The sequence below is a fragment of the Delphinapterus leucas genome, chromosome 1 (genome assembly GCF_059928025.1).
Source record: "Delphinapterus leucas isolate spDelLeu-1000000601 "Yukka" chromosome 1, BTC_Dleu_Yukka2, whole genome shotgun sequence".
In the NCBI taxonomy this organism is placed as follows: Eukaryota; Metazoa; Chordata; class Mammalia; order Artiodactyla; family Monodontidae; genus Delphinapterus; species Delphinapterus leucas.
The window spans coordinates 116,587,269-116,611,937 of NC_143129.1; the positions used below are offsets into that span (position 1 = coordinate 116,587,269).

At 39.9% G+C, this 24,669-nt stretch overlaps 2 protein-coding genes across 2 annotated transcripts in view; one reads left to right on the forward strand and one right to left on the reverse strand.

The window, feature by feature from the left end:
- LOC111178377 (uricase) overlaps positions 1-24,669 on the forward strand; it is a 97,337-nt gene that overhangs the window by 30,177 nt on the left and 42,491 nt on the right. The window contains exon 1 of the mRNA XM_022580969.2: positions 1-24,669. This exon is cut by the window's left edge and continues 30,177 nt beyond it; it is cut by the window's right edge and continues 6,549 nt beyond it. The gene's annotated coding sequence lies outside the window, so the exon portion shown is untranslated.
- DNASE2B (deoxyribonuclease 2 beta) overlaps positions 16,399-24,669 on the reverse strand; it is a 15,500-nt gene continuing 7,229 nt past the window's right edge. The window contains exons 3-6 of the mRNA XM_022580966.2: positions 23,194-23,275; positions 20,708-20,869; positions 19,164-19,361; positions 16,399-17,116 (exon numbers count right to left, since the gene is read on the reverse strand). Of these exons, the coding sequence (XP_022436674.1) occupies positions 16,776-17,116; positions 19,164-19,361; positions 20,708-20,869; positions 23,194-23,275 (783 nt within the window). The 3' untranslated portion in view covers positions 16,399-16,775. The remainder of the gene's footprint in view (positions 17,117-19,163; positions 19,362-20,707; positions 20,870-23,193; positions 23,276-24,669) is intronic.

Genomic DNA, 24,669 nt, shown 5'->3' on the forward strand with positions numbered 1-24,669 from the left:
TTGGTATCAGGGTGATGGTGGCCTCATAGAATGAGTTCAGGAGTGTTCCTTCCTCTGCAGTGTTTTGGAAGAGTTTGGGAAGGATGGGTGTTAGCTCTTCTCTAAATGTTTGATAGAATTCACGTGTGAAGCCATCTGGTCCTAGACTTTTGTTTGTTGGAAGATTTTTAATTACAGTTTCAAGTTCATTACTTGTGATTGGTCTGTTCATATTTTCTATTTCTTCCTGGCTCAGTCTTGGAATGTTATACCTTTCTAAGAATTTGTCCATTTCTTCCAGGTTGTCCATTTTGTTGGCATAGAGTTGCTTGTAGTAGTCTCTTAGGATGCTTTGTATTTCTGTGGTGTCTGTTGTAACTTCTCCTTTTTCATTTCTAGATTTATTGAATTGAGTCCTCTCCCTCTTTTTCTTGATGAGTCTGGCTAATGGTTTATTGATTTTGTTTGTCCTCTCAAACAACCAGCTTTTAGTTTTATTGGTCTTGCCATTGTTTTCTTTGTTTCTATTTCATTTATTTCTGCTCTGATCTTTATGATTTCTTTCCTTCTGCTAACTTTGGGTTTTGTTTGTTCTTCTTTCTCTAGTTCCCTTAGGTGTAAGGTTAGATTGATTATTTGAGATTTTTCTTGTTTCCTGAGGTAGGCTTGAATAGCTATAAACTTCCCTCTTAGAACTGCTTTTGCTTCATCCCATAGGTTTTGGATCATCGTGTTTTCATTGTCATTTGTCTCTAGATATTTTTTGATTTCCTCTTTGTTTTCTTCAATGATGTCTTGGTTATTTAGTAATGTATTGTTTAGCCTCCATGTGTTTGTGTTTTTTACGATTTTTTCCCTGTAATTGATTTCTAATCTCATAGCGTTGTGGTCAGAAAAAAATGCTTGATATGATTTCAATTTTCTCAAATTTACTGAGGCTTGATTTGTGACCCAAGATGTGATCTATTCTGGAGAATGTTCCGTGTGCACTTGAGAATAAAGTATAATCTGCTGTGTTTGGTTGGAATGTCCTATAAATATCAATTAAACCTATCTGGTCTATTGTGTCATTTAAAGCTTGTGTTTCCTTATTAATTTTCTGTTTGGATGATCTCTCTGTTGGTGTAAGTCAGGTGTTAAAATTCCCCACTATTATTGTGTTACTGTCTATTTCCTCTTTTATAGGTGTTAGCAGTTGCCTTATGTATTGACGTGCTTCTATGTTGGGTGCATACATATTTATAATTGTTATATCTTCTTGGATTGATCCCTTGATCATTATATAGTGTCCTTCTTTGTGTCTTGTAATAGTCTTTATTTTAAAGTCTATTTTGTGTGATATGAGTATTGCTACTCCAGCTTTCTTTTGATTTCCAGTGGCATGGAGTATCTTTATCCATCCCCTCACTTTCAGTCTGTATGTGTCCCTAGGTCTGAAGTGGGTCTCTTGTAGACAGCATATATATGGGTCTTGTTTTTGTATCCATTCAGCAAGCCTGTGTCTTTTGGTTGGAGCATTTATTTAATTCATGTTTAAGGTATTTATCGATATGTATGCTCCTATTACCATTTTCTTAATTGTTTTGTGTTTGTTTTTGTAGGTCCTTTTCTTCTCTTGTGTTTCCCACTTAGAGAAGTTCCTTTAGCATTTGTTGTAGAGCTGATTTGGTGGTGCTGAATTCTTTTAGCTTTTGCTTGTCTGTAAAGCTTTTGATTTCTCCATTGAATCTGAATGAAATCCTTGCCAGGTAGAGTAATGTTGGTTGTAGGTTCTTCCCTTTCATCCCTTTAAATATGTCATACCAACTCCCTTCTGGCTTGTAGAGTTTCTGCTGAGAAGTCAACTTTTAACCTTATGGGAGTTTCCCTGTATGTTATCAGTCATTCTTCCCTTGCTGCTTTCAATAATTTTTCTTTGTCTTTAATTTTGACTAATTTCATTACGATGTGTCTTGGCGTGTTTCTCCTTGGGTTTTTCCTGTATGGGACTCTCTGCACTTCCTGTACTTGGGTGGTTATTTCCTTTCCCATGCTAGCGAAGTTTTTGACTATAATCTCTTCAAATATTTTCTTGGGTCCTTTCACTCTCTCTTTCTCCTTCTGGGACCCCTACAATGCAAATGTTGTTGCGTTTAATGTTGTCCCAGAGGTCTCTTAGGCTGTCTTCATTTCTTTTCATTCTTTTTTCTTTATTCTGTTTTATGACAGTGAATTCCACCATTGTGTCTTCCAGGTCACTTATCCGTTCTTCTGCCTCAGTTATTCTGCTATTGATTCCTTCTAGTGTATTTTTCATTTCAGTTATTGTATTGTTCATCTCTGTTTGTTTGTTCTTTAATTCTTCTAGGTCTTTGTTGAACATTTCTTGCATCTTCTCGATCTTTGCCTCCATTCTTTTTCTGAGGTCCTGGATCATCTTCACTATCATTATTCTGAATTCTTTTTCTGGAAGGTTGCCTATCTCCACTTTATTTAGTTGTTTTTCTGGGGCTTTATCTTGTTCCTTCATTTGGTACATAGCCCTCTGCCTTTTCATTTTTCTATTTTTTTTAAGTCTCTCATATTGATCTTTTTCTGTTTCACTTGTTACTATCTTAGTTCAGGACTTCATATCTCACATCAGAATTATTGTCAGAGCCTCCTAAAATGGCATAGAATAGAAAAGAATAGGTTGTTTTATAGTTGAAGGGATATAATTTAGTTTAAATCAGTTACAAGGCTTAGCTTCTACCAGAGATTACCTTCTCTTAAATCATTGCCTTTATCATAGTGTTCATCTATCTTCTCAGGATGCTCAGGGATTTCCTATTGAGTTCAATTCATAGTTTGGCTTTAAAGTTCAACCATGCATTGTGGCCCTATTCTACCTGTTGTCTCATTTTTCTCAAGTTCCCAAAGCACATCCTCTCCTTTGGATGAGCCTAACTTCTTAACAGTTGTCTCCTCCTCATGTGGTATTAGGTCTGCCTCTGAGACTTTGCTCATGCTATTTCTTTCTCCTCAAACATCTTTTCTCCCATTCCAACTGTCTAAATTCCACCTATCTCTACATCTTCAATTAAGCCTTCTTGGCTGTTCCAGTCTTCATTTGTCATCTCTCTCTGAACCAATAGTGAAATTATAATGCCTCCCATAAATTAGTGTTTAACTATAGAACTTCAGGATTGAAAATGACTTTAAGGTCATCCAGTTATACTTCTCAGTCTATGTGCGAATCTCCCCTACCACAGCTTTCCCAATGAGTTTTGCTCTTCACTCAAACACATATCTTGGCAGATCTTGCCAACTTTACATTCATTCATTCATACATTCAACTAATATTCACTGAGCATTCAATGTTCCAGGAATTGCACAGGGACTGGGGATTTGACAGTGAACAGGATGGAAAAATCCATGTACCATCATGAAGATAATATCATATAATGATAAATGCTAAAATAAAATAGAGTGTTGCACTGGAAAGTGCTGGAGATGCTAACTTAGATTGTGTGACCAGAAAAGGCCTCTCATAAGAAATTACCTTAATGCTGAGGCCCTTAATGGTAAGAGGCCAACCATGTACACATCTGGGAGAAAAATTTTTCAGTCAGCAGGACTAGCAGTTGCATGACTTTGAGGTGGGGTTGGTGAGTTTGAGGAATAAGAAGAATAGCAGTAGGTGAAGTGTAATGAGTGGGTGGAAGAGCTGTGGGACAGTGGCAGGAAAGGAAGTCTGTGGTAGATCCTGTAGAGCTCATTAGCCATGGCAAAATATTTAGACAACATGGTTTGTACTTAATTTGAGCTGAATGTGGTTCAGTCTATTTTCTATTCCTTTATCCTACCTCAGCCTCTAGATGTCATATAGAGCAAGTGTAGAACTTCCTCCACAGAATAGTCTTTTATATATTTGAAGATATGTGTCCTGTCCCCAGTGAACCTTTCTGGGGATAGACATTTCCATTTCTTTCTACTGTTCCCTCTTCTATCACAGAAGCCATATTTATTCTGGCCAATTTCTTCTATACATCCTTCACTCTTTCTATATTCCTCATAAAAATGATACCTGGGCCACTAACATAGGATAGAGTATGCCTATTTCCTTACTCTTTAAAATGTTCTATCCATGCATCTCAATATTATAGTATCTTCTTTTTCTTTCTTTTTTTAGCCAATCACACTGTTTAGTCATATTGAGTTTTCTGCCAAAACCTCTGAATCATTTTCTACATCATCTGCTGTTAAATTATATTTTTCTTCAACCTGTACCTCTGTCATGGTCATTGTGGGTTTGTTTGTTTGTTTTTTTTTTGCATTACGCGGGCCTCTCACTGTTGTGGCCTCTCCCGTTGTGGAACACAGGCTCCGGACGCGCAGGCTCAGCGGCCATGGCTCACGGGCCCAGCCGCTCCGCAGCATGTGGGATCTTCCCGGACCGGGACACGAACCCGTGTCCCCTGCATCGGCAGGTGGACTCCCAACCACTGTGCCACCAGGGAAGCCCTCATTGTGGGTTTTTGTAGTCGATTTTGGATTCAAGGGAAGAGACTTACATTTATCTTTATCATATTTAGTATTATTTAATCTATCACACCAGCCTTTCAAGATTCCTTGTGAATAAATTTCATCATTTGCTGGATCTACTATTTTTTTACCTGTTTGTCATATACAAATTTAATAAACATATTTTGTGGTTACTCATCAAAGTCATCTAAAAATGTTTATGGAATAGGGCTAAGGACAGAACTCAAGTATAAGATCTTTAAGGGCAGAGACTGTCTGTCTTGTTCATTGTTGTTCCTTTTGCTCATCACAGTGTCTAGTACAGACTATGTTTGATGGATTAAATTGGAAAAAGTGCTCATGCTCTTTGGTATGAAATCAAGAACCTCCTTTCAAATTGACACAAATCCACCTTGACTACTCTTTGAATAAAGTATGAATTCATTGGACTATATTCACATTCACCCAATGTTATCATCTTGACCACAGAATATCAAGAGAGACCTTTGTTTTGTTGCTGCTCAAGGATTCCCTACCTACTACAATTTCTTGATCCACCAGTCTTGTAACTCTTGTCTAAATGGAAATGAGGTAGTCAGAGATGCCTGTCTTGTAGAGAGCCTGGTTCAGGCTGACACCTGCAGATTGTCTAGTTGATCATTTTCTAAGTGCTTACAATATGGCCCTTTAAAGGTCCACTACAGGATCATTCTGGGGATTACACTTCAGACCACACCTTCTGTTCAGTTTTGGAAAGTAAGATAATATTTGTCTGTCTTCCACGTTTCCTCAAAGATCTCTGATCTTTCAGTAGTTTTCGCTATCATTCTTTGGGCCTGGAAACATGAACTCATTGTAGGGAGCTGTGTGCGCTCTTAAAATTGCTTTGCCGAAGTCTTGATTTAGTTATCCCTGACCATTTTTTCCCTACCTTCTCAGTTTGAATACCACTCATCTTTACTGAAAAGACAGAAATAAAAGAGACAAAGTTTTTTTTGGCATTCACAAACTACTATTTTTTCCAATGTAATCCTGATCAAATATAACTATAAAACATTTTTTTTAACCTTAACATTTTTTGAAACAAGTAGCCTTTGCTGTTTCATGTAATTCTGTATACAGATTGGTGCCATTCTTTTATTCTTCTTTGTTCATTGGCCTTTTTCTTTTCTTTTCTTTTATAAATTTATTTATTTATTTATTTTTGGCTGTGTTGGGTTTTCGTTGCTGCGCGGGCTTTCTCTAGTTGCGGCAAGCGGGGGTTACTCTTCATTGCAGCACGCGGGCTTCTCACTGCGGTGGCTTCTCTTGTTGTGGAGCACAGGCTCTAGGCACGCGGGCTTCAGTAGTTGTGGCACGTGGGCTTCAGTAGTTGTGGCTCATGAGCTCTAGAGCACAGGCTCAGTAGTTGTGGCGCACAGGCTTCGTTGCTCTGCGGCATGTGGGATCTTCCCGGTCCAGGGATTGAACTCGTGTCCCCTGCATTGGCAGGTGGACTCTCAACCACTGCACCACCAGGGAAGTCCCTGGCCTTTTTCTTTTATGCTTTGTATGCAACTGTTATATATAAGCTCATGAGAAAACTGTGTAATTACATTGCTTTTTCCCTTTCTTCTTCATAGAGAAATCACATAGTCAGAATTTCACTTTTGATAACTTCTTAACCTCTTGAGCTATATTCCCTATAAGAATCTTCTGCCATGGAATCATATTTTCTTCTGTACCTCAATCTCAGACTTTCTAATCTTGGAGTATATTCAACCTTTCTTTCCCTGATGAAAAGAAAATGAAAACTTTCCCAGGGATATTTTTCTCCTGGGACACCATTACTTTCATTTCACCAGCAAACTCCTCCTTTCTGGCAAGTCTTAGGTTCAGAGTTGAAATTCCTCTAGACATTTCGTCTACTTTTTGGGAGATGTAATTGTCTGTGTATTAAGCCGAAAGTTAATCAAGAATTATTTTAGCTGGATGAGACCCTTAGTAAATGTCTGAATATTTGAAGCTACACCATAACTCTTATTCCATCCCATCAAGTGCTTTCTATTGCTTCCTGTGAAAGCCTATTTACCATACCATGCTACAATATCAAATTTCTCTCCTTTATAACCCATATTCTGTGTTAGTATATAAAACACCTGAGATTATGAGACTGTGAGACTTGTTTAGGACACATTTCTCTATTATTTTTGTTGAAATGATTTGGCACCACACTCACACTGTCATGCTTTTTTCTACATAATTTAGATAAGAATTGTTTGCTTGCAAGAATTAGGTACCTATTCAAACTAACCTAAACTAATAATAGGGGAGTTAATAACAGAATGTAAGGGTATGTCATAGGATATGTGACTATGGAGAATAGCTGGCTCCACAAGGAACTCAGCTGACATCTGGACACTTAGGAATTGATACCGCTCTGTGCTTCTTTGATTTTGAGGTTCATTTGCACCATTCTCCAGCTTCTGCAGCCCAGCATTCTCTGCTTCAGTGTGTACAAGGCAGAAAATGGTGAAGCTATCTCCAGTGGACATGACCCTCCAGATCAAGTGTCCAACCCCCCAAACTCTGTCTTGGTACCCCTACTGTAAACTGTCTATATCTAATTGCCTTGGAATGGCCTTTGACTTATGTTCTTTGGTATCACAAACTCACTCAGTCCTGCCATTTGAGCTAGAGAAGAAAGGGTCACTTGATACCACAAACTGGGGGAAAATAGGTTTTCTAGGAGGGAGTGTGAAGGCACAGCAGAAAAATGGCTTGGAGTTTCCATGTTAGAACTGCCATCCCCCACTCTAATTATTATTGCCATAGGTTTATTTCTGTTTCTAATTTCTTTTCTTCACAATTACATTAAGTAGTTTATAGACAAACACAGTCTTACACTTCTTTGAAAGATACATTCCCATCTTAGACATGGTTCTTTAATTTCAGTGTTTTAAATCATGGTTTAGGACTTAAATTTCATCTATTGATATCACCCATGTTTTCCTCTTTCTCCCAAAGAGAATCAATTAAAATGTCCCCTATATTCTCAAATATTTCAGTTTCCTTCCAATGATGTTATTACCCTAAAGATATGTCCCCATTGTCTTTACGGGAGTCAGAATGACTGGGTAGCAATGCTGGGCATATGCTTGAGAAAGATAGCAAAACTAGCTGTCCTTTGGTTTATTGTAGCTGCCTCTAAGCTTCACCACAGGGAACTACCAACACCAAGATACATTCCTTCATCCCAGGGTCAGTATTTGATATTCTCGAACTACCAGGACTGTTCAATTATGGCATTTTTTTTCCATCCTCAAGGGAGGTCTAGCCACTTCCTCTCTCTCCTTCAATGGGAAACATATCTTTACGTGCATTTCCAGCAAACCAGTATCTTCTTTTTCTTTCTCTGTCACATTCCTATACTCTTTATTCTATGGATTCTGATTTTAATTCTCTTCTCCTTCAGATTGTTCTGTTGAGCTTCGGATGAAACAACTTTTCTAGAAGGTCTTGGTTTATCAATACTTTTGGGAGTAAGCTCATACCTATTGGGTATGTTTAGTTCAATAGAATTTCTTCACGTTGTCTTTCTCTTTTTCCTTCCCATTCATTCCTCGTTACACTATTGGATCAAGTTTTTGTTACTGAGCCCAAGCTCACTCTTCTGGCTGCACAACAGGCCAATAAATCAGGAGACAAGTTGTTGGGGCAAGGAAGAACAATTTTAATCGGAAAGCTAGCAGACCGAGAAGATGGCAGACTAGCGTCTCAAAAAAAAAAACCCCCATCTTGTCCCAGTCTAAATTCTGGCTCCTTTTATGCAGAGGAGGGGGAGGGGCCCACTGTGTTACCAATGGCTTAGCAGGACCACTAACGGTTACTCATTGACAGTTGCTCGCTTTGGGGAGGGGCCCACTTTGGCGCCGACCAATGGCTGAATGGGGCTGCTATAGCTCATGCCTGCCCCATCCCTATTATAATTCCCCACTGTCAATGTCCATTCCACAGTCTTGTGGGAAAAGGGATGATGATCTTTCTGGCTACTTCCCACTGAACAGGGGCAATGAGGGTGTGATTGTGAAATGGAATTGATCAGTTTTGAGTCGGGAATGTTGCTTAAAATTTTTAGTAAGCAATACAATTCTCTTTCTTTATCTACAACTATTTGAACCTAATGAAATTCCTTCTACAATGAAATATTAATTTCAATACTTATTATTTTTGAAGAGCAACCTTAACCCTTCTAAAAGTTCACAAACCCGTTGCTCTCTAGGCCTCTCAGGCCTCTAGTCATTTTTTGATGACAGTGGGGCTACGTTAACCCAAGTGTGATGAATCCATGGCTTTACTCCAGCTAACTTGACAGATGAATGCGTGGTGAGTAATACCACATGTGGTCCTGTCCACCTTGCACTCAACTGGTGCTCAGGCCCTTGTTCTCTTCAGATTTTAAGGAGGACTCAGTCTCCAGGCCAGAAAGGATGTAAGGCTACCTCAGTTGGATAGGCAGACCTGCTGGAAGCAAACTCATGAACAGAGGTTAGTATTGTGCCCAGAGTTTTAACATAATTGGCAACTGCTGGATCTTTCAGAGCATTTATAGATTCTCCCGCTGGGGCAGACACCTGGAGTGGCCTACCATACAATATTTCAAAGGGGCTTAATTTAAGCCTGCTTCTGGGAGCCACTCTGATCCATAGCAGGGCAACTGGCAAGGCCTTATCCCAAGTAAAATTAGTCTCTTGACATATTTTAGCAATGCTCCTTTGAAATGTATAATTCATGTTCTCAGTTTTTCCTATTGATTGTGGTCTCCACGATGAATGTAGCTTCCAATTAATTTGCAGTGCTTTAGACACTTGTTGGGTTATGCTAGAGATAAAAGCAGGCCCATTATCACTTTGAAGGGAGTTAGGCATTACAAATTGGGGGATAATTTTCTTAAGGAGGACTTTTACCACTTTGGAGGCTTTTTCTGTTCTGGTAGGATATGCCTCCACCCATCCTGAAAAAGTGTCCACAAATACTAGCAGATATCTGAAATTTCCTGTGGCTCGAAGCATTTGAATAAAGTCTGTTTGCCAGTCCTCGGCGGGGCAGGTTCCTCTGTGTTGGGTCCCCGTCTGGGGAGTTCTGAGAACAGTCTTTGGGTTATTTTCAGCACAAATCATACAATTTTGCGTGACTTGCTGGATGGTCCTTTGCAGGTTAGGCCCCATTATGTATCTCTGAATCCATTGTAGGGTGGCATTGCTCCCATAATGGGTACTATTATGAGTGTGCTGCAGCACAGTGTCCAAGAGGGCCTCAGGAATCAAAACAATTCTTTGTGCACTACATTTCCAGCCAGGTGAGGTGTGATCAAGAGTGAATCCCCACTCTTTGGCCCTCTCCTTGTCCTTCTCTGAATACACTATCTGGGATTTTGAGAAGCTGACCTGTGATAGAAGTGACCCTTTCATGGCTTGACAATCCCCTTCCTTTGCTGCTTTCTTTGCAGCTTGGTCAGCTAACTGGTTGCCTTTCATTATATGAGTTTCACCCTTTTGGTGGCCTGGGCGGTGCATTATGGCCACTTGTGAGGGCTTATGGACTGTTTCTAAGAGTGACAGGATTTCAGAAGCATGTTTTATGTCTTTATTGTTCAAAGTGTGGCACCCCCTTTCTTTCCAGATTGCCCCGTGAGCATGCACCACGGAGAGTGCATAGCGAGAGTCTGTGAATATATTTACTTGCCTGCCTTCAGTGAGAAGTAGGGCTCTTGTCAGAGCAGTGATTTCTGCCTTCTGAGCTGAGCTCCCTGGGGGCAGAGCTTTTGCTTCAACAATCTTTTTAAGGGTTACCACCGCATACCCATCGTACCACTTACCTTGGTCCATGAAGCTTCCATCGGTGAACAGTTCCATGTTCTGGCTCGGCCAAGGTTGTTGAGTCTGGTCTGCTAGAGTGCACGAGCTCAATGACCCATAGGCAGTCCTGCTCTGGGGATTGTGCAGCATCAATCGGAGCAATGCCGCAGGATTTAGGGCTGAAGTGACCTGAGGTCCTACATTGAGATTGTCTAAGAGAATGGCTTGGTACTTTCTCATTCTCCCAGAAGTCAGCCAATTGCCCCCTTTTTGTTCCAGTAAAGAAAGGACATAGTGAGGGACACACACAGTGGTGGGTTGCCCCAGGGTAAACTGCTCAGCTTCCTGAAGTATGTCACAAGTAGCTGCTATAGCTCGAAGGCAAGGAGGCCATCCCTTAACAGTCTGTTCTAGTTGTTTTGAGAATTCCCCAGAGTTTGAATTAACACCCAGAGATTTATGCCTTGTCTCTCATGGACATAAAATTTGAAAGGTTTCTTTAAGTCTGGTAGTCCCAAAGCCGGGGCTGGGACTAACTTTGTTTTTATTATTTCAAAGGCTGTTTGACACTTTGTAGTCCAAGTAAGGGGCTCAAAATCATGCCTCTTATTTTTTTTAATTAATTAATTAATTTTTATATTTATTTTTGGCTGTGTTGGGTCTTCGTTTCTGTGCGAGGGCTTTCTCTAGTTGCAGCAAGTGGGGGCCACTCTTCATTGCGGTGCACGGGCCTCTCACTATCGCGGCCTCTCTTGTTGAGGAGCACAGGCTCCAGACGCGCAGGCTCAGTAGTTGTGGCTCACAGGCCTAGTTGCTCCGCGGCATGTGGGATCTTCCCAGACCAGGGCTCGAACCCGTGTCCCCTGCATTGGCAGGCGGACTCTCAACCACTGTGCCACCAGGGAAGCCCTCATGCCTCTTTAAAGCTTCATAGGGGGCCTTTACTATGAGCCCATAGTTCGGGATCCAAATCCGACAGAATCCTGCCATTCCCAGAAATCCCCTCAGTAGTCTGCGAGTCTTGGGTGTTCTCAAGCCTGCCATTGCCCGTTTTCTATCAGGCAAAAGACCCCGCTGTCCTTGGGAAAGGACAAAACCCAAATATGTGACTTGTTGCTTACATACTTGGGCCTTTTACTGGGAGAACTTATATCCACAAATGGGCAAATAATTCAGGGTTCTTATGGTATTTTGTAGACACTTATCATATGTAGGACTTGTTATGAACAAATCGTCCACATATTGGAGTAAGAGTCCTTCATCCAATATTAAGTTTCTAAGGTCCCTAGCCAACATTTCCCCAGACAAAGTAGGGGAATTCTTAAATCCTTGAGGCAGGACTGTCCAACAATACTGTTGGACTACCTGTGCTTCTGGGTCCTGCCATTCAAAAGCAAACAGCTGCTGTGATTCTTCTGCAGTAGGAATGCAGAAAAAAGCATCCTTCAAGTCCAAAACTGAGAATCAGCTGTATTCTCCCAGAACAGTTGTAAGCAGAGTATATGGATTAGGTGCCACAGGGTACAAATCTTGGACTATTTCATTAACAGCCCTCAAGTCTTGGACAAAGCAATACTCTGCTGAATTTGGCTTTTTGACCGGGAGGATAGGGGTGTTATATGGGAACCTGCAAGGTATAATCATTCCTGTTTTAAACAACTTTTCGAGAATTGGCTGTATTCCCTTTTGGGCCTCTTGCCTTAGAGGGTATTGTTTTAGATGAGGTGTCCCAACATCCCTTTTTTAAAAATTAATTAATTAATTAATTTGGCTGCATTGGGTCTTAGTTGCGTCATGCAGGATCTTCATTGCGGCACGTGGGCTCTCTAGTTGTGGCTTGTGGGCTCAGTAGCTGCGGCACGCGGGCTTAGTTGCCCCGCGGCATGTGGGATCTTAGTTCCCTGACCAGGAATTGAACCCGTGTCCCCTTCTTAACCACTGGACCACCAGGGAAGTCCCCCAACATCCTTTTTTAATGGGATTTGTATTGGTCATGTGTTTTTGGCCTTCTCTGGGGTGCCATCAACCCACACTTCTGGCCTTACCTTTTCATAGACCTTGGAGGTTGGGGGAGAGCTCTGTCTCCTTTTCTGGGGCGTCCATGAGTGCCATATGTAGGCTTATAGCATGCTCTGGTGTCAAGCTGTCCTGGCAAAAAAGTTACTTGAACATTTAATTTACAAAGGAGGTCTCGGCCCAAAAGAGGGATTGGACACGCTGGCATAGATAAGAAACTGTGTTTCAGGGTGAGGTCCCCTAATTGGCATTCCAGAAGTAGTAAGAAATAACAATTTTCTATTTCTCCAGAAACTCCCATGACCAGGATGGACTGAGATGTTTTCTTTGCCACCTTGGTGTTTACCATGGAGCATGTTATACCCATATCTATCAGAAAGTCAATCAACTTGTCCCCCACTATCAAAAGTTACCCAGGGCTCCTGTGGGGAAATTGGAATTGGACACCTCAAGTCCAAAGGAGCCCCCAGGCCTCTTCATTCATCATGAGAGTGTTCCTCTTTTTCTAACATATGAGAAGTTCCCATCTTTCTTTTATTGTTTTCTTTCTTATTCTTTAGGCTGGGTCAATCATTTTTTCCAATGCCTGTCCTCCTTAGAGGAAGCACATTGGTCCCTCCATGATGGTGGCTTACCTCTCTTTGTGTTACTTGCTTTCCCGGAATCCAGTGCTGATGCCAGAAAAGTGGCATTCCATCTTGCATCCTCTTGCTTCTGTCGTTGTTCCCTGTTAAGGTTGCTCCAACTGTTGTTGATCACTGTAAAAGCAACATCTACCAATTGAGAAGGGTTCATTCAAAATGCACCATCTAACTTTTGCAATTTTCTTCTTATATCTGGGGTGCTTTGCCCAGTGAAGGTCATATTTACCATTCTCATATTTTCTGGGGACTCAGAGTCTGTGTCAATGTAGCACCTGTAAGCTTGATAAATTCTTTCTAGAGACTCTGATGGATCCTCATTGGGTTTTTGGTGTGTCTCCTGAATTTTGTTTAAGCACTTTTGCCTAGGTACTCCTTTTCAAAGACCCGCTAAGATACACTTCCTATAATGTTTTAGGAGTGGCATATCTCCATTATTAGGATCCCAGTCAGGCTCAGCAATAAGAACTGCCAAATTTGCTTCTGGAGCTCCATCTGGATCTGCTAGATGAAGCTGATATGCTTCCTCTCTAGCCATGTCAATGACGATCCTTCTTTCATCCCCAGTAAGCGTCATATTCATAAGAGTGTGAATGTCTGCCTAAGAGGGATGGTGAGTGGCAAAGATAGAAGTGAAAAGTTCAGTCATATGGAGGGGGGCTTCTCAGTACGTAAGGTTATGGTTTTTCCAGTTAAACAGATCTGAAGTTGACAATGGCTTGTGCATCCGTAGAAACCCAGCTGGTTGGCCATCTGCATTAAGGCCTCCCACAGGATATCAGCACAAGGGAAATTGCCCTGCTCCAGAAGTGACTCCCAGTCCAAATTGGATGCCCTGTTGGGTCTTATATGGTAAAACCAAACCAGGCCCCTGTGCCCCTGGGGTTAACATAGAAACTTCTAATTGATGCCCATAAGTAGGGGAAACAGGAGGCAGTGAATATGTTGGTGGCATGGGGGTGGTCAAACAACTGCCGGTGCAGCCTGCTTGGCCAGTGGGGGAGTCTGGTTGGCTGGAGGGGGCATTTTAAGTTTTGGAATAACATGTCCTCACTCTCACTTTCACCTTCTCCCTCTTGAAGAGCAGGTTTTTTCCCTTGGTTTTCCTTTTAGACTGCTGTACCGTAAGGTGGGAGCCTTCTGACTTCTTTTCCTCCTGATGCAATAGCATAAATGCTTCTATGTAAGGAATCCCATCATTTTTACCCGCTCTTTCACAAAACAATTCTAATTGCAAGATTGTATAATAATTAAGTGAGCCATTCAAGGGCCTTCACTCTCCTCATCCTAACATATGTTGGGCCCACACACAATTACAATAGAGTATCCTCTCTTCCTTAGTCATAGGCCCGCAGCTATATTTTGCCCATTTATTTAAGATACACCCCAAAGGGCTTTCCTTAGGGACAGATGGAATATTTCCCATATTTATAAGTTCAAGAACAACAAAACACAAAAAGCACAAGCAAATTCCAATACCAAAAACACAAACAAGATTCCATCATGAATGAACGTAAAACAAAAGCCAACAAACCGGTTTACAAATCAGGTAGAGTCCAACAATAATTTCCCCCTCCAACAGGGTACCTCAATCGAATGAACAAATTGGCTTTTCCCTTAAAGGAAAAGCCCTAACTGAGAGGAGAAAATGTTCTCAGTTGGCAGTTCCCAGTACATACCGGAGTGACTTACCCTACTATATGGGGCCCATTGGCTCCCAAATGTTGATTCCTTGCTCCAACTGCCAAGCGCTGGGGCAGCTGGTGCCACTTCAGGGAATTTCAAAGGGAAAACCCTCAGGACAAGTGGTCCTGGCAGCTGCTAGGGCCTTACATGAAAATTCCCCAACCAGGGCTGGCAGGCCACAAGCAGCAGCGCTCCTGGCTGGCTTCGCCAAAATTTGTTACCAAGCTTGGGCTCAGTAACATTTTTATCCTCTTCATTTTTAAAGTCAGGATTTTGTATTCTTCTAATCTGATTTTATTGGAATTATTTATGCTCAGATGCTCTCTGCAAAGCTAAAACATATTTTTCAAACCTCCTTATGTTTTCAAGCATGTAAGTTAGTTAGCTAGTATTCAACATTCCCATCACTTATGCTTGCTACTGACAGGAAGACAAACTTTGTTTTTTTTCTCTGCTTTCCATTGAACCAGTGCCATTATGTCCTATGAATTTTGGTTGATTAAGACCTCAAGATATGTATTATCCTATATCACATCACTTTTTAAAACTTGTCTCTTGAAATAGAAGTTAAGAGCATAGGCTTAGAGGTCAGATAGACCTCTGTGATAGTGGACAAGTTACTGAAACTCTGTAGGCCTCAGTTACCTTGTCAGTAAAATAAGGATTATAACAGTTCCTACTGCATAGCACTGTTATGAAGATCAAATAAGAAAATGTGGGTTGACTGTTTACTAGATAGTAAACACTCAATAAGCGCTAGCTTTAGTTATTCTTATGATTACTTTTGTTAGATTGTAAGCTTCTTGGAATTAGGAACCATGTTTCAAATTTTAGTAAACAATGAGTGCTTAATACAAATTTATTATTATTTGCTTATATAATAGTTATATTTAGTGATAAGAATTCCAGAAAATGAAACACACTGGAATTAAGATTGCTAGATTTGATTCTGATTTCCTTATGTTACACTTCTTTATTTCTCCCCAAGTTGGTGGGTTGTTTATTTCTTTCTTCTAATCTGACTTCTTTTTTTTGGCTGTCACTTATTTTATTTTTTTATAAAGTATTTTATTTTATTTATTTATTTTTAAAATTTTGTTTATTTGGTTGCCTTAACTGCAGCAAGTGAGCTCCTTAGTTGTCACATGCGAACTCTTAGTTGCAGCACGCAGGTGGGATCTACTTCCCTGACCAGGGATCGAACCTGGACCCCCTGCGTTGAGAGGATGGAGTCTTAACTACTGCACCACCAGAGAAGTCCCTGACTTATTTTTTCCTTTTGGAAAAATATTACTCATTTCTAAATTTTCTTTTGTCTTTTCTCACTGTAGGGGGATTCACATTTAAATTCCATCAGTCTTTTAAGTGTCAACTGGGCCAGGCTCTGTGCTATTTGCTTGAAGATACCTAGATATTATCTCCATTTCATAGAGAAGAAAACCAAGGCTCAGAGAGTTCAGGTGAATGGTCCAAGATCGTACAGTTAGTAAGTAGTAGCTCAAGAATGACCAATTAGACTTGACCATAAACCATTGAAAAGAACTCTAGGAGGAATATGACTAAGTAGTTTGATGTACAGAGAGATAGAAATGTTTTTTTCTTCAAAAAGGGGTGAGGAGGAGAGTCAGGGAATTCTTTGTGAAGATGAAATTACTCTAAGAGATGGCCAGTCAATCCATGGACAATTGAGAGCTGACTAATCTGGAACAAAATTTTTTCTTTCACTCCTTCTATTCTCACTTTAGATATACATAACAGAGTGTGTTTATGGCATATAAATGCTAAGTAGAGGGGTGGGATAGGGAGGGTGAGAGGGAGACACAAGACGAAGGAGATATGGGGATAAAGGTATATGTATAGCTGATTCACTTTTTTATAAAGCAGAAACTAACACACCATTGTAAAGCAATTATACTCCAATAAGAATGTAAAATAAATAAATAAATACATGCTAAGTAGATAAATTGCCACTATTTGGAAGATAAAATGGTAAGCATGGGAGAAAAACATTTTATTTGATGGTATGTGAACCATAAGTAAATTCACAGGCTTTTAATATATAAAGAATAGATCTAGTAGAAGAAGATACCATATCAGTGTTGAAAATGATAGCACATATGTCCTTTCACCAAGTTTAGTTACAGTTCTCATAATATAAAACTAATCCTTGGAATGCTTGGTAAATATGCTGATTCTGGGTACAAATGAATCCTCCACTTCTGAAGGCTTGGTGTGGGCTCCGATTTAGGTCTCCAATACATGTCCAGCGATTTTTGGTGCCCTTTTGGGAAATACACCATTTGGCATGATCCTGATAAGAGCTGAAATAAGATTGTCTAGATAACTTAATTGCTTTGACATTGTAGACATGGTAAGGAAGGGAGCAGTTTGAAGGAAGCTCTTGTCTCTTTCGCTGCCAGGTTTCTGTTAGCAAGTGAGTCTTCAACCGTTGAGCCATCCAGGCTGCAAAGATGTCTAGAGTTTATAAAGAGAAAAATAGTGAGGTTTATTTAAACTTAGATAAATCCCTGAAAATATCTCAGGAATAGAACCATCATGCACCCCTGATATGTGGATGTCACAAGCACAATAATAACAACATGACTGAGAGAGTGGATAGGAGAACATTTTATAAACGCTAAAGTGATATGCAAATAAAAGTCATTATCATTATTACTAGGATGATATTGGTCTCTGAAAACGTCTTCTATTCCACACATACAAGAGCAATATAGGCTTTTGTCCTGAAAAGACCTTTGGAAAGAATAAGGATAGAGCAGTAACCAGAGGCCAGCATCTAGAGATCTTTATAAACCATGCCAAAGTGTTTGAATTTTCCTGAAATCAATGGGAAATTTTTTAAGGAGTGTTATTGGGGGATTAATAGAAACTGCTTTATGACCATAAATATCAATTGAGAAGCAATGTGCAGGATGAATTGGGAAGGCTACATTAGATTGGAGAGAGGAAAACCACCAGCTTGTCACAATAAGTGTGGTAACAAACACAGGTGTGAACCATGGCCATGGCAGAAAGTTTAGAGGGGGTAAGATAAATGTGAGTTATTAAGGACTGGGAACTGATTTAACTTGATGATTTGATAAGGGGGAAGAGAAAAAAACAGGGATCAAGAGTTCTAGGGGACCATGCAGAATATGAGAAAAAGAGTGAGATATGTTAGGAATAATGATGAGATGAGTTTGGCGTGTTGAATTTTGTGTGGCTGTGCCACCCTGCGAGCAGAAATGTCCCACCCACTGATGAATACTTCTGTCAGAACAGAGGTCTAGGGTGGAGATCTAGACTTGGGAATCACCTAGCAGGAATATGTATATGCGATAAGGGTAAGTAGAGGACCACAGGGCAACCTAGTCACATAAGGAGTATGCAGAGGAGGAGGACCTGGCAGAAGAGACTTATAAGAAGTGGGAGGAAGACCAAAAGACTGTGTACTTCCAAAACTCAGGGAGGAGAACGTTTCAAAAAAGAAAGGGTTCCAACTGTGCCAAATTCTGCGGAAGCTATTTCTGTCCTGTTAATTTTGGGATCTCTAATGCCTAACACAGGCAAGTAGTAGGCATTCAGTAAATTTTATTCAATATTAAAGGAAGGAAGAAAGTTAGGAAGGAAGAAAGGAAGGGAGTTAGGAAGGAAGGAACGAATGAAGGAATGAAAGAAGTAAGTTAGGAAGGAAGGAAGGAAGGTAAGAAGTTAGGAAGGAAGGAAGGAAGGACGGAAGGAAGGAAGGAAGACAGTGAGGTCAATTAAGATGGCCATTGGTGACTGGAGAGAGACTGTAAGGTCTATAGACAGAGAAGCAAGACTGTAGTCAAGGAGCAGTGAGCAAGTAAAGACCCTGAAGAGTTTTCTAAAAGTAAATTTAGAAGAAAAAAAACAGAGGTATAGGGAATCTAGAATTGAGGGAGGGTTTTTAGGAATGTTTATATTCTAAGGGGCTTGTAGAGCAGGAGAGCTGAAGTAGAAGAGGGAGAACAGGTTGAGTTTATGAAAGTATTCTGAGGCTGGGATAGGTTCCAGGGCACGGAGTGCACTGCTTCTGTTTGGATGAGAGAAAACTGGTAAAAAAAGAATGAAAATAGCTTAGATTGTGGAGGGTGGGGTGTGCTCTTGAAGTGGTTTCTTTCTGGTGATTTCTATTCTCTCTATGAAGGAAAAGGTGAAGAGGCAGGACCTGAGGGTAAGGAAGGCTTAAAATAACTACTTAGGGAGTGAAAGAAAAAGGAGACAGCTTGGTTCTGTGCCCAGCTGAGGCTGGAGACTGAGTTTTTACTGGCCTCTGGCTAGATGGTTGTGAGATACTTTTGTGGTTGGATCAGCAACCCTTCTATTCAAGTGGCTAATATTTTAATTGACCCTTGGTGTCCCTTCTCCCTTTCCTTTCTTTGTCCTCCCTCCTCTTCTACTTCTACTCCCCTGAATAATCAGAATATTTCCTCTTTGCAATCCAAAGTGAGTCCAGCAGCAGTGTAATAGCATATTGTTTGATGATGGGCTTTCATACCGTCAAGAAAATAATCAGACTTTGCAAAATGGAGGAATTTTTGTCCCTGGGCTGACTGAAGTGTGGTGAGATGCCGGCCAGGGATCTCTGATGAGCTGGATCTGGCACACAGCTGGGGCATGTGAACGAGCTCCTGGTGAAAGGTTACTGGGATGGAACAGCTATAAACGTTTGGGTTGCAGACCAAGAGCTGAGAATCTGAATCAAGAAACAATAAAGAAAAGTTGAGAATTAAGACACAAATGGAAATGCTTGTTGGTATTTTAGGTCTTGTTGTGAATTAAAAAACTAAATAGAATGAAAAACAAAAGCAAAAGTATTCCCTTCTTTAAGCCAATAGCCTTCAAACTTTTGGTTAAAATAGTTGACACTCCCTGCTTTCCAGGCATTATTATGTGGGTTTACTAATTTAATCAGAACAACCTTATTATTAGGTAAGTTCTTTTATCATTATCCTCATTTTATAGATAAATTAATGGAGAATTTATGTCACATGCCCAAGGTTATAAGCTTGTAACTGAAGGAGTTGGTATTAAAGCCCAGGCAGTCTGGTCTTGGAGGCCATGTGTTTTTTCTCCCATGTGTACACATACAAAAGTAGAGAACACCCATGTACTGATCATCCAGCTCCAAGAATGACCAACTCATCAGCATGCACACCTAATCTCTATGCTATTAAGCTCTCTAGTCATTATAGGAACTCAGCTAGTTAGACTAGGGCTTAATTTGGGTGAGAGGCTCAATAATCCTTTCCATAAGATGGAAATTTGATAAAAAACAAAAATATTCTAAACCTCCTATATCCAGAGGCAAATAATCACTCTTTACTATTTAGCAGCTTCCTCAGTAAAAAGTGATTGGTAAAATACCATTCCTACTTCTCTTCCCTATTCCTACTTTGGATTTTCCAAATCCAAGTATTTTTGGCCCTTTGAACTTGAGATCTTAAGGGAGGATCATCTGGTTTATGCTCCGAAGTGTCATGTTGGTGGCCTATAGGCAACATGAGGTCTACACAATTTAAAAAATAAATAAGATTGAGACCATATTGGAAAATCAGAGGATCTATCTCCCTCTTTCCTTCTCTCTCTTGTATTCTTACATCCTCCCCTAGGTTTCTGCTTCCTCTAAAAAATATGGAGATGTAGGTCTGTATTCCCACAGAACCACAGTATAATGGAGCTGAAGCTTTTGAGGGAAGCTAGGGGAGAGTCAACAACCCAGTTTGTCACTGTCCCCACTGCCCATGCAATGTCCACCTGTGTCACCCATTTTTCTTACCTGCCTGGCCCCTGTAGACATTTGAAACTACTGCCTCTGATCAAGTTCAAAGACTTCATTGGTGGACCAGGAAAGCAAGGTCCAATAAGTGAGCCTGCCCGAGATCTCACCAAAGCCAATATTAGAATCTAGGTATCAGAGGGTTTATGAATAGAGAAGCAAATGAAGTGATAAATTTATTAATATATTTCCAAATCCCTTCTTCAATATTGTTATCTCTCTTTCTCTCTCTCTCTCTCTTTTTTTACACACTCTAGTGTTACCTATTGCTTCATACTGGTTGTACTGGAAAGTTATGCAGATGCCAGTTTGTCCATTTCGTCTCCCTGTGGGTGGATACTCATAGCCTTCTTCAGGAATTGGAGGAAAATGGGGAATGGAATGAATCAACCAGAACCCCTGGATTCTGTTCCACAGAAGTAAACCTACCAAAGATACAGTAAATACAGATAAATTAGAAAAACAAAGCTCCTTTAAAAAAAACAGAGTTCAAAGCTACAACATTTAAGCCCTTTATACTTCAGGCTAATTTTTTATTAGGCTAATAATTACAAGGATCACGCTCTTTTTCAATAATTTCAAAACCAATTCAGGTACACATCATATTGCCCCATTACTGTTAATAACCCACCACAAAAGGGAGCTAGGGCAGCCACCCTGTGAAGAGTTGAGAGGCATTTCATGTTGAAACTACAAGGAAAATTTGTTTTGGCAGAATGCAAATTTGCTAAATTGGTATTTGACCTTGTTAGACTATGTAGTCACCTGGCAAGCTTCAGATAATGTCTTTACTGCTAAGCAGCTAAGCTATTTTCAAAAGCCAGCTAAAAAGCAGAGTTGAAAGAGAAAATATCAAATGAGAACATGTACTTGCAGTAATTTATTGTGAGAAACTGATGCTCATTTATGTGCAGAATTCACCCAGTTCCGCAAGATTGAAAAAAGAGGCAGAGAGAAAAAAAACAGGGAAGCCATGTTCTAAAACACCCCAGTTAATTGTATTTAGTAAAAATCTCTAGAGCAGACTAACATGAAAGCCAGAAAAGAAGGAAACAGAAAGATTTTCATCATCTTGTGACATGGCACAAAGAACCCTGTCCACCAGGCATCTATGACTATTTCTGTGTTTATAAATATATCAAGACAGTTTTGGTATGCTAACTAGACTTTCCAGTTTGCATATGACCATGGAGACATAAAAGTCATGTTTGCCTTAGTGTTAGAACAGAAACCAAATGCCTGCCAGTTATTTCTTTTTCAAAGAATACACTTTAAGGAAGCAGAGTATTTGTCAGTGACTTTGTCAGTGGCTATGGAATCAATACCTGTGTCGAGATGGAAAATGTTCAAAGTTCAGTTGCCTCACAGAGCTGGATGACCTTCAGGGACTCTCTTCGGCCCAGATGAGTATTGCTGTTTGTCTGAAATCCTAACTTCCTGGTACAAATGCCACAGGATGTCGGGACACCTGTTGGCAGGGAACTCCCCAATGTGACATCAGGTCCCACTCCTTTTCCAGCCTTTTTTCTAAACGCTTGTATCAACTAACAGGGTGGAGCGAAAATGGTGGTGGGAGGTTGGTAAAGGAGAGGTTGCAGAATGCGGCATGTTATAAAAATTGTTGGGTTCCATGCAAATAGGACCATCAGGAAGGCAACTTAGCTAAATCAAAGGCTTTCAATGCTCATGACATTTGACAGCCATTACAAATGATATTCTGAATCAGAGGTTGCAAACAGGCAGCCCACAGGCCAAATCTAGCCTGCAGATACATATTATTATGCTTGCAGAGTATTTTTTAAAACTTTGAATTTATTACCAACATTTAAAAACTGGGGAGATTTCCCACAAACTCTAATTTTCTCTGGAAAAATTGCATTCCCATAAGGCAAGCTGAGTAGTAACTGCTTCCTTAGAGCAAGTATATACTCTCCAGTTCTCTAGTTACCTGCCAGTTCAGCCCCCTTGGCTTGCTGACATCACTTGCCTGCCCCTGAAGACATTTGAGTTTGGAACCTTCTGAAGAATACTTGTTGCCATGGAAAGTTATTCATGGTATATTAAGTTGAAAAAAGTTTGAAGTAGTCATTACAATAGTTTTATAAAAATGTTTCAAAATATGTATCATAGAAAAAGTAGAAAGTATTAAGTGTAATTATCTGATGAGTATTAGGATTACAGATTTTTTGTTTACTATCATTTTGAATTTTTCAATAACATATATATACATAGTTTATAAATTGAAAAATACCAAAAATCACTATAATAAAAATTATTATAATTATAGAACAAAATATATAACAACAAAAATTACTATAATATAAAAAATATGTTAAAATACTTTTTCAAAAATGTTTACTGTATTTCAAATGGAACTTGACACTAAGAAGGGTGAATTTTACTCTATGCAAATTATACCTCTATAAACCTGACTAAAATGTGTGTACAGTATACACACACACACGCATATATAGTCTGGCTGGTATTCCCAGTAGTCAATATTGGATTTCTTCTTTAAAGTATATATTAAAAGATACATTAAGAAATAAAATGGGATTTGTGAGAAGGATATTGCAAAGTCAAAGTATATCATTATAACCTGTGATACAGAAATCACTCATTTTGATGACTCAGACCATTAAAAAGAAAAGCTATCTTTTTAGTATGGAGTATAAGACTACTGAAGATGGAATGTTTACAAAAATACTGATTTCCAGTAGGAAAGAGAAAATAAGAGCCTTTGTCATACCTTTGGTGTGTCCATACTTTCTGCTGTAATTCATGGATTTAGGGACTCCATCATTGTATATTAGATAGGCTGTGTTGTTATCCTGCAGGGACATTTTAGGGTTATAATGGCATAAATCTTTCACTCATAAATGCTCACAACATTTCCACCAGCTACCCGGCCTGCAATACAGAACTTTCATTAATACACATGAGAAGTCATCCGTTCTAATAGGCAGCTTTCCCATCGATATGAATTCTGTGACGTGCAAGACAAGGGACAAGAAGTCCATTCTCAACCACACATGGTTTTGTCTTGTGTGACAGGAGCCCTGTGCATTGTGATGTGTGTGTGAGGGCAATATTCCTATTTCAGTTATTTTGGACCCATGTTTCTGATCTGGCAACTAGTGTATGATAAAGGGGTACTTAAATATTCATTCAGGAAATGCAGTAGGAACAACCAGCCAAGGATTACAGCTAAGTTTTCTCCACTGATATTATAGGCACAATGCAGAATTGGCTGTCAGGGTCTGATTTCCTCTGCTTACTTTGTGCTTCACTGCTTGGTCATAGCTTCCTGTTTAATCAGGGTTCCTCATTCTCTGCTTCTACTAGCTCCCTGATAGGGGAGGATTTTTCTTCAATCCATTTCTCCTGTCACTTCACCATTTCAACTTGACCTTTTCCTGCTTAAAATAAGTGGTATGATTGAATGTGATAATGGATTTCCTCTGGTAAGGCAACATGCGAGTACATTCCCCAAACAGTTGGTCAAATCTCTGAGTCAAAGTGAAGCTACTATTTTGATAGTATCTCTTTGTCATGTTTTGGAAACTTGCTTATATTTTTTCTGTGTCGTTCCATTTCAGTTGTGTCATGATGCAGTGACTTTTAATGAAGCCAATGATGTCAATATTAAAAAGTCTCAGTGACATAATTAAAAGCAGGAAAGGACAACCCATCCCCTTAAAAAAAGACCCTTGCTTGTCCCTCAGAAAAAAAATCAATAACTGAGTTTCTTACAGGTGCTTCATTATTTGATATAATCTAAAACCATTTTTTTAAAAAAGGCACAACATAGTCTCTACAGCATTCTTGGCTACTATGTTTAGGAATATTTAGGAAAGTAAGCTGTTTTCTTACCTGCATTTTCTGTAATTGACCATCACTACCGTTGGCATTCAGATTCTCCACTGGAGAACTCTGACAGTTAGTTATCCTGTGAGCCTGTATGGAATGCGGTGACAAGGCCATTGTGTGCCTTTGGGGTACAATGTGGAAGGCCTCTGGGAAAATTCAGTAAGGAACTTAATTCTTTTAATAGATGAAGTTTAACATTCTAACCAGAGGTATAACGGCCAGCTAAGGTAAATGGGATGTAGCTCTAGTGAAAAGAGGCTCCTTCATAAAGTGAAAAAATCATGACCTAAGAATAGGACCTGGAGATTATCATACTAAGTGAAGTAAGTCAGACAGAGAAAGACAATATCATACG